Raw genomic sequence first — 10,605 nt, 5'->3', positions numbered from 1 at the left:
TATATATATATATATATATATATATATATATATATATATATATATATATGAATTAACCATGACATCAAGACAGACTAAAAAGCTTTTTTTTTTATTTCAGACAGAAGGACTTAACCGAATGTGGATAAAGTGCATGAGAAGTGAGGCCATTGCTACTGTTGCCCCATGGTCAACTATAATGATGGGTGAATCTTACCAGCTACTTAAAACGGGTCAAATTGTGACAATTTTTAGTGTTTATTATACTGCAGTTGAAGGGGCTGTGCGACTAACTCTGCTCACAGCTGACCAATATTACAACCACTTGGTTTCTATTTCCATGCTAATATCCCACCCAAAAAAAGAAGGATAGTAGTAATATCTGTGCAAAGTAATCTGAGCCATGGCAACCACAAAGCAGGCTTAACTTTGGAGCAACAAGATTTTGCTATTTTTTTCTGAAAATACCTTAAAGCCCAACCATCAGAGCACATTTCATGTCATATTCAAATCAGTTAACCAACGACTGGAGACATAGAATATTGACTGAGGAACCGATGAATATTGACAAAATGACTCAATGTTACGTCAGGCAGAAAACAGGTACAGTCAAACAAATGAGCGAGTGCAGAAGCAAATTAGCATGGAAAACCCATAATAGCAAAAACAACATAATATGGCAAGAACCTAAATGCAAAACTAATAACAGGTGTACGGCAGAACCAAAACAGAAGAAAATCCATCCATCCATCCATCCATCCATCCATCCATCCATCCATCCATCCATCCATCCATCCATCCATCCATCCATCCATCCATCCATCCATCCATCCATCCATCCATCCATCCATCCATCCATCCATCTGCTTCCAGTACGTTCCCAGGTCGTTATCTGAAAGGTTTCGTTTTGACCAGACCTGATATTCAATGAGGACATTTTGAAATGACCTGGACAAAATCAGTAAAAGTAGCTTTAAATTAAAATGAGAGACTATGAATGAGACATCCCTTAATGTGTCATGTCTAATTTCAGAAGGGTTAAGAAATATTGTTAACCTGCTGAGTTGTTCACATTAGTTTATATGATTAACATACCAGCAATTTATCCACATGAAATACATTAAAATCTCTTCTAGAAAAATCTTATTGTAGAGGAATTTAAACCTCTCTCCAGTAATAAAGAGGATAACAAAAGATATGTGGCTGATCATCACTGACATACAGTAAGGAAGACAAATGGTGGCCTCATGTTCCTGGAACATTTATTGTGTAAGAGCTCGCACATAACCAGAGGAATATGGGTGTTCCTCTTCCCAGAGGTTTAAGATGTCAGGGCAGAGTAGTGGCGTAAAGGTGCATTGTCCTAGGTGGGGTGGAGGAATAAAAAAGGCAGAAGAAGCTCTTCGATGACAAAGCTCATCAGGAAAAGACGCGGACAGATATCCAGAAAGGTAAAGCCTTTGCTGTCTTTGGGATGGCAGACTCCAACAGACAGGGAAACATGAGGTGGGTTAAATTCTGTCTCCTTTAGTTTATTTTATTCTATTTTGGGTTGTAACAAAAAATATCTCAGCTAGTTTATGCAACAAAGCCACAAATTATTATGTTTTTTTATTGATCTGTTCTAGTGTGACATTTGGAGGAGGAAAAAATAAGCAAAAATATTTTATGAGTAACAAAATGTGTGTAATACAAAAATGGCTTTGTGCAGCACTATATTTACTTATATACTTGGATGTGGATGCATTACCAACATTGCAACACAAAAGTATAATACATAACAGCAGTTATAACAACATATTAGGAGTAAAAACTTGTTTTTAATGGTAAGCTGAATGAAAGAGTGTTGTTAATTCATATTTAAAATGGCTGAGTCCATACGGAACTGTTCAAACTGGATAACATCTGCGACTAAAAATAAAAAAAAAACATCTGATGATGAGACCTTAAGTCTCTGTTGGTCTTTCCTGGTTACCTGAAGTAATGAAAATTACTATTACAGAGCATATATTACATATCATACTTATTAACCCTCTGTCTCCGGACTTTAATATCAAGCTGCTTTAAGTTCCTACTAACTATATTTAGATTATTTTAGCTAACCTTTGCAAGTTTACATTTGAAATGTCCACATTTTAAGAGATCTTAAGCTCAACTCAATCTTGCTTCACAGTAATGAGTAATGAAAAAAAAAATTAGAGTTTTAAAAGGTTTTTGTGCTGTATCATTTATTAATTAAAGGTATTATGCCTTCTTTAATTTAGCTAGTTACTACCCGCCTTCGGATCTAGGAATACTGTTGCAGACAAGATAATTATCTTTGTTCAGTAATTTTGAAGCAAAATTCTGTAGAAAGATTATCAACATTTGATAAACCTGTTAATGCACTAATTATAATATATTATATTTTATATTATAATAAATAATGTTTTAATCAAAATTATAAACTGTAAAACAATGAGTTTGATTGTTCTCACAGCATGAGTTTAGACTTTAAATGGATAAATAACTGATGTCTTCATTTTACATTTTTAATTAAATTAGACAGTCTTATTAATGTGATGATGTTGCCAACCAAACAAATTAACTGGTGTTAAACAATACATAAAATTGTAAAAGAGGAATTTCATCCATCTATTTCCTACTCAAAAATGTGTAGGAGGGAGCAAATGCTCAGTAATTCCTATAAATATTTAAACCATCCTAGAGGCCATGCAATCTACACTGCCATTAAACTCTACTCTATAAATGAAAATTGTCTGTCATACTAGACTATCCAGACCTTTGTGCCACTATATATCCTAGTAACTTTGCATTTATAAAAATATACCACCTTTTGGACTATGTAGAAATTCATATACTGAAATCTCGCAAATGAGTGACAGAAATATTCGCTCTTTTCATTGCTAACAGTATCGATCCCAAGCTGTCTAACCTGATCAAAATTCTCTTTTTTCAGTTAATATATGTTTAATTTCTTTTTAAAGATTTATATTAATACTTATTTCTAAAGTTTTTTTTCTCTCCTATTTTTTGGCAAAAAAATGTTGATTGATAAATTGATTGATCAGCAAATATAAAAGGTTAATGGATGGGTTTATGGAAACTGTATAAGTTGACTCCAATGTGTATTAGGTAATAATTTGGTAAAAAAAATTGTGTTACTATTCTTACCACACTGCTAGGGAGTTTCCTTAACAAAGACCGTTTCCACAAATATACAAACTACGAAAGTTTTCAGTCTTTAAGTAACAGTGACAGCAATAAATGGTAAAACAAAACAGAGAGGAAGAAATTGGACTAAAATGTTTTCTAAAATGGAGTTACTGTTGTGATGCATGAACTAATGCCATAAGGCTTAATTGCACTTGTATAGCTTATTACTGTCCCAGTTGCAGTCCCCACGGGGTGGTAGGTGATGCTGTATGTATGTAACTGGAGTCTATTTAGACATCCATCCACAGCATTCTTCATAGACAGACAAAAGCCCTGCATGTCCTGAGGGAAGTATTAACTTTTACTCTGTAAGATACAGTAATAAGAGCAAAGAGGAGGTTATCATCATTACCATCCAGCTTTATGATAATCATGTCTTTGAGTTATTTCCTGTAAACATATAATGAAGAATCCACTGGACTTGAAAACCAAGTCCAGTGGATATTTTTTGAATTTTTACGGAATAATGAAGATAGACAAAGTTTTCTTGCACATTTGGGCAATAATTTGATTATAATGTGTTTGATTAGAGTTGATTTGTCTGGAATTAATCCTCTTGTAATGAAACTCAACATACATTTACTGATGATAAAGTTCAGAAATGTAACTACATTTTTATGAAAGTCTAAATGACCAAACAGATAAGCAGAAATTACAAAGACTGTCCTTTTGGACCCAAGCATTGTTCAAGCCAATAAAATAAGATGTGTATTATATATGACTTATTTTGTTTGTTTTTCCTTTAGGTTTTCTATCTTGTGGCTGTTTACTCTGTTTGCGTTCCTGATGTACTGTTCTGCAGGTATCTTGATAAAAAAGTTTCTTTGCTTTTATAGTTCATATTCAATGGAAATAGTTGAGTAAATGCAATAATTTCAAAACTTGAGGGAACTTTTGACAACATTTTCTAACTAAAATCATATTTCTCTTTTTCAGTTGTTGTTGACAAGAGCGAATGTGAGGCACAAGGCCTTCAGTGCCATAATCAGGCAGACTGCATGAGGATTAGAAACAACTTCACCTGTGTCTGCCGTGTGGGTTACCAGGGTGATGGTCTGCAGTGCAGTGACATCAATGAATGTATAAGTGCCATGCACAGTTGTCACTCAAAGGCCCGCTGCATCAACTCCCAAGGCAGTTTTGACTGCATCTGTCTTGATGGATATGTTGGTGATGGTAAAATCTGCCAGGACATCAATGAATGTGAAACGAACAATGGGGGTTGTGACCCCAACGCACTCTGTACTAATTTGGATGGTGGACGAAGGTGTCAGTGTTATATCGGGTTTACAGGTAATGGCTTCCAGTGCACAGACATTAATGAATGCACAAACCAAAGGATCTGCCATTGGAATGCTACCTGCATCAATAACCCTGGCTCTTATGGGTGCACATGTAATACTGGCTATAAAGGAAATGGAAACTACTTGTGCATGGACATAGATGAATGTTCAGAGAATCCTCGTTTGTGTCCATCTTCATTAGGATACCAAGGCTGCGTAAATACACCTGGATCTTTTCGTTGTACATGCAGCAATGGCTTTCAAACTGCTGGACAGAACTGTGTTGACATCAATGAGTGTGCTAACAATATTTGCAGTTCTTTTGCAAATTGCGAAAACTCCATTGGGTCATTCAAATGTACCTGCAAAAGTGGGTTTGTTGGAAATGGAATTACATGTGCAGATGCAAATGAATGCATTACAGGCAATGAATGCCACTCCCAAGCTCTTTGCATCAACCGGTTAGGCAGTTATGAATGCTCATGCCTAGAAGGTTTTGTTGGAGATGGACGACGTTGTGAAGATGTCAACGAGTGTGAACAGCCAAACATTTGCCCATCTTTTACTACCTGTGTGAACAACCCTGGGTCATATAAATGTGACTGTGGCAGTGGCTACATATTAAACAACTCCACATGCAATGACATTGATGAATGCAAAACAGGGCGCTGTAGCCCCTTTGCAAACTGCACTAATTCCCCTGGTTCCTTTTCTTGTCAGTGCTTGTTGGGCTATGAGGGAGATGGTTTTACCTGTGAGGATATAAACGAGTGTTCTCTGAATTCAAAGTGCCACTCTAAGGCCATTTGCTCTAACTTTCCTGGTTCTTACAACTGCACTTGTATGGCTGGGTTCACCGGGGACGGTGTTCTTCAGTGCAATGACATCAATGAGTGCCTAGTGAATAACGGAGGTTGCAATAACAATGCTATGTGTGTCAATAACCAAGGTTCTTTTTCTTGCCAATGTGAGTCAGGTTTCAACTTGATTAATAAGACTATATGCCAAGACATCAATGAGTGCAAGGAAAGGAGCAATACATGTGGAGTGAACGAAGAGTGCAAAAACACTGAAGGGTCATATGAGTGCCCCTGCCAGACGGGATACTACCGTCCTGCCATCGGCATGACCTGTGCTGACCTGGATGAGTGTAAAGACAAACCATGCCATGTCAATGCTACATGTCTCAACACCATTGGCTCATACACCTGCACTTGTAAGAGAGGCTTTACAGGGAATGGCTCCCATTGTTGGGACAAAGATGAATGTGCCGTGGACCGTACGTGCCACCCCAGAGCCACATGCACCAACGTTATAGGGGATTTCTTCTGCTCTTGTGAGCCAGGGTTCACTGGTGATGGATTTTCCTGCCAAGATGTAAATGAGTGCTCCCTCCCCAACACAAACTGTCCTCATTTCTCACAATGTGTCAACTCTCCTGGTTTTTATGTGTGTTCATGTTTGAATGGTACTGTGGCCTTTAATGACACCTGTGTGCCACCCGTTTCCCTGTGTGATCCTCCTTGCCATAGTAAAGGACTGTGCCACCTCTCGCCCTCTGGATATCAGTGTGTTTGTGACATTGGTTTTGTAGGCAACGGAGTGACTTGTGCTGACATCAATGAATGCCAGACGGGAAATGTTTGTCCTGAAACTGAAACTGAGTGTTTGAATACCCCTGGATCATTTTCCTGTGTCTGCAAACAAGGCTACACGCGGAACGGGCAGCAGTGTGTTGGTAATATAAAAAAATACTTTCAATTTGTTATAAAAACAATGGAACATAATGTTTGAATTTGGGTTTAAGGAAACTGAAAAATGTATATGCCCCTTCTAGTATATCACACAAATATAAGCTTGGTAAATACATAGTTCTATTTTCAAATAATTTTTTCTATTGAAAGGAAACAAATTCATCATTAACAATTTGATCCTATAAAGAAAATATCAGCAACTCATTAAATCAGTGATATGTTAGACAGACAGACAAACTAAAGAGTGGTGTTTAACCTTAGAAGTTACTGGCTAGCTTTCTAAAATTACTTCAAGAAAGCATCAACAACTGGCATAGTAAGGAGGTAAAAAAAAGAGACCAAAAAGATAATATTTTAAGTACTGCAGGCCTCACTTGGTTAAGGTCAAAGTGTTAGGCCAGTATTGGGCAGTATTCCCCAAAGTCGGCCCTCGAGGGCTGCTGTCCAGCAGCTTTGAGAGGTTTCCCTTGTTCACTGCAGTATAACAGTTTAGCAATAGCCTGTTAATCAGATATCAATGGAAAGCAGCTGTCCTTAAGCAGGAAAACTTCTAAAAAACAAGAAAATGTGGCAAACATAGAAGGATTTGACAACCACAGCCTGCTGAAAAGAGCACAAAAGTATTTTTAGATTTACCAAATGTCCTCTGAACAAAGCTTCTGGGGAAACATTTTGAGGATGGATTCGACAAAAGTAGAATTTTTCAGAAGGCAGACCGGCATAAAGCTTCGTTAACCCTCAGGAAAAATAAAGGCTGTATATGTATGCCAATATTTTGCAAACTAAACCAAACATGTTGCTGCATAACCCAGCAGCATGCTGTTACAAGGTGAAGGAGCAATCCCATATCTGGATTTCTAAAAACTATAAAGGTCTAGGCGTGGTATTGAAAAATCCAACCTAAAATAAATTAAAATGCTTTTGCAATACTTGAGAGAGGCTGTTAATGACAGAGAACACTCCACATTGGTTAAGTTTAAAAATCCTCTGCCAAAAGTCCAAGTTTCTTAGCTCCAATTTGAAATACTCCAAACTACTTATAGTACCATTACCTGATTACAGATCCTGCTACCAAGAGATGCACAACAAAAAATTGGTTTAACTAAAATAAAAACTAAAATTTGTTTAACTAAAAAATTAAAACCTTTAAAAATAACTTTTGTTATTAATTTGGGTTATGCTTTTCTACTATAAAAATGTGTTCAATCATCTTGAGCATAATAAATTTGCAAGTAGGAAATATGTTTCTGTAAACTAACAAATTCAGCATATCATTAAGAATGGTAATGTGGAACAGATTATTCTTTATTATCACAGCACCAGTAATTGAAATACATAAAATGTTGTCTTCATGTGTTAAAGGCAATAAAGAGAGCAGTTGTTATTCAGTTTGACAAGAGCCAAATTCCATATGATCAGAGGACCTCCAAGAACTTAGCTTATGTGGGTAATTTTCTGGTTTAAACTGGTCAGTGTCTGTGAAAGCTGGTGTAAAGAGTGGATATTAGTAAACTTAGGGACAGGTTCATGGGCACCCAAGACTTACGGACACATGTTGGGAGACAAGCTAAATTGAATTCAACTACTTAAGACGATATTTTTGATCTGATAATAGAGAGGGTATCAAAAATATTCAGAGTTTCCTAGGTCTATATACCTGACTGGAGTATGTTTGACACAAAATCAAATTTCAGTAATCAGATCTTAGTACTTAAAACTGATCTCTGATTTGAAATGATTTTTAAACATTAGAAATGTCTGCTTTAGTACATTTTTTAGATAGCTAACTTATTCACTCTCCTTCTCTCTTCTTACACTGTATATGAACTCTCCAGATTTGAATGAGTGTGACACTGGGCAGCACGACTGCAGTGAGGTTGCGCAATGCATCAACACAGTGGGCAACTACTCCTGCTTTTGCCGAAATGGTTACACTGGTGACGGGAAGAACTGCTCTGGTACGTATCAGTATTTTACATGACTTTACATCTTTAGCATCAGTAACTCTTGCTCCCATATGTGGGCTTTAATGTGAGATTTCTTTTAGCACGTTTTGGGGCTGTTACCCTGACACTGTCCCATTTTGGATAAATTATAGACATTGATGAATGCCAACACCAAAATGGAGGATGCCACCCAGTTGCCAACTGCACTAACATCCCAGGATCTTTCTCATGTCTCTGCCCCTGGGGCATGGAGGGGGATGGCTTTTACTGCCAGGATGTGGATGAATGTGAACACAACTCTACCCTGTCAAACAACTGCAGCTCACTGGCCATGTGCCTCAACACCAATGGTTCCTACCTCTGCCAGTGCAACAATGGATACCAAGGGGACGGTTTCATTTGTGATGATGTTGATGAATGTGAGATGGCCACACCTTGCAGTAAAAACATGACATGCACCAATATGCCGGGGTCCTACAGCTGCTCCTGTGTATTGGGAAGTGTGTACAATCAGGGAACATGCATAAGTGAAGAGACCTGCTTAAATGCTAGCAGTGAATGCCACCCGCTTGCCAAGTGCAACCTGTACCAGGGTTCTTTTTACTGTCAATGCGCAGAGGGGTATGAAGGAAATGGTACTCACTGCCAGGACATAAATGAATGTGACCAGTTAAAAGATCAAGTCTGTCCTCCTTTTTCATACTGCAGCAATACAAATGGCTCTTACTTCTGTGATTGTTGGGAAGGGTTTCAAGATAATGGGACACATTGTCAGGATATAGATGAATGTGAGATGGGAAACTTCAGCTGCACGGCCAACAGTAGCTGTACTAACACAGAGGGGAGCTACAATTGCACCTGTGACCCAGGATTCTCAGGCAACAATTCCCTGTGTTTGGACATTGATGAGTGCTTCCTTGGTCTAATCCAGTGTCCAAATTTTTCCCGCTGCCTTAACACTATTGGATCTGTCTTCTGTGAGTGCTGGGAAGGATACCAAGGCAATGCAACAGATTGTGAGGATATTGATGAATGTCTGGACAACTCCACCTGCCCTGATCATAGCACATGTGTTAACACAGAGGGAGGCTACCAGTGTCTCTGTGAGACAGGGTTTTCTAAGAACACTGACTTATGTGAGGACATTGATGAATGTAGTGAAAACAAGGTGGGAGAGATTTGCACAAATGGGACATGTGTGAATGCTCTGGGTTCTTTTTACTGTGATTGTTTTATGGGATTCGAGAGCAATGGAACAGATTGTGTCGACGTGGATGAATGCTCAAAACCTATCAACTCCTCTGTGTGCCAGTCTTTCTCAACATGTGTTAACACTCCAGGTTCATACCTGTGTCCCTGTAACAAAGGCTTTATAATGAACGGTACCCACTGTCTAGATGTGGATGAATGCCTGGACCCAGTTGGTGCAGGATGTCCAGAGAACTCTTTATGCATCAACACAGAGGGGTCTTTTCTTTGTCAGTGCTCTCCTGGATACAAAACCTTTGACTCTGGCTGTGAGGATATTGACGAATGTAAACACAACAACACCTGTCGCTCTGACCAAGTGTGCACAAACCTGCCGGGAGCATACAATTGCTCTTGCCCACTAGGATATCATGAGGAGAGGGAGGCATGTGTTGACAACAATGAATGTGAGAATTCACCTTGCCATCCGATGGCACGCTGTTGGAATACACCTGGCTCTTTCTCCTGTCACTGTCACACAGGCTTCGCTGGAAATGGCTCCTGGTGCAAAGATGTGGATGAGTGTGCTGCCTTAACAGATCCTTGCCATCCCATCTCTCAATGCCATAATGCCCCAGGGTCATTTGTCTGCATGTGTAAGCCAGGCTTCATGAGCCTTGGTTCCCTATGTGTGGACATTAATGAATGCCTCCAAGGAAATGGGCAGTGTCACGCTGCTGCTACCTGTAAAAACTATGTAGGAGGATTCAGATGTATATGCAACCAAGGCTGGGAAGAAACCAAGGATAATAGTGGTGGATGTGTTGACTTGAATGAGTGTGTGTCCAGCTCTACATGTCATCAACCATCATCCTGTACCAACTTCCCAGGGAGCTACGCCTGTTCCTGTCCAGAAAACAACCCTGTTTGCAAAAACATAATGAGAATGGGTTAGCTTTATCTTTGTCCTTCACCACATGATGGTATCAAATTTAGGCTTAGTTATAAATGAAATCCCATTTAAAATTACTAACGTCATAATTATGAAACATGTATCAGGGATAATCAACAACTTAATTATTTTTAAGTTGCAGTGTCTGATGAAGACAACATTAAAACAAAGCTAGCTGCTGTTCTGAACAATGACAATCTAGTAATGGCAACTAAAGGAATCGATTTTTGTATTTCCCTTTTGAAATCTACAATGTGTAAAATGCTACCTGTGTCAAGGAATTTTGG

The 10,605-nt window shown here is 38.5% G+C and overlaps 1 protein-coding gene across 1 annotated transcript in view; it reads left to right on the top strand.

Annotated features, from left to right (window-relative positions):
* Positions 1 to 1,343: 1,343 nt before the first annotated feature.
* Positions 1,344 to 10,605, top strand: part of si:ch73-105b23.6 (fibrillin-2) — a 31,231-nt gene continuing 21,969 nt past the window's right edge. The window contains exons 1-5 of the mRNA XM_038299455.1: positions 1,344 to 1,485; positions 3,942 to 3,997; positions 4,132 to 6,216; positions 8,068 to 8,190; positions 8,331 to 10,316. Of these exons, the coding sequence (XP_038155383.1) occupies positions 1,454 to 1,485; positions 3,942 to 3,997; positions 4,132 to 6,216; positions 8,068 to 8,190; positions 8,331 to 10,316 (4,282 nt within the window). The 5' untranslated portion in view covers positions 1,344 to 1,453. The remainder of the gene's footprint in view (positions 1,486 to 3,941; positions 3,998 to 4,131; positions 6,217 to 8,067; positions 8,191 to 8,330; positions 10,317 to 10,605) is intronic.

Source organism: Cyprinodon tularosa, unplaced genomic scaffold (assembly GCF_016077235.1).
Source record: "Cyprinodon tularosa strain WSP-4 unplaced genomic scaffold, ASM1607723v1 ctg43, whole genome shotgun sequence".
In the NCBI taxonomy this organism is placed as follows: Eukaryota; Metazoa; Chordata; class Actinopteri; order Cyprinodontiformes; family Cyprinodontidae; genus Cyprinodon; species Cyprinodon tularosa.
Note: the sequence above shows the minus strand (reverse complement) of the source record. Positions and strands in the feature narration are given on the sequence as shown.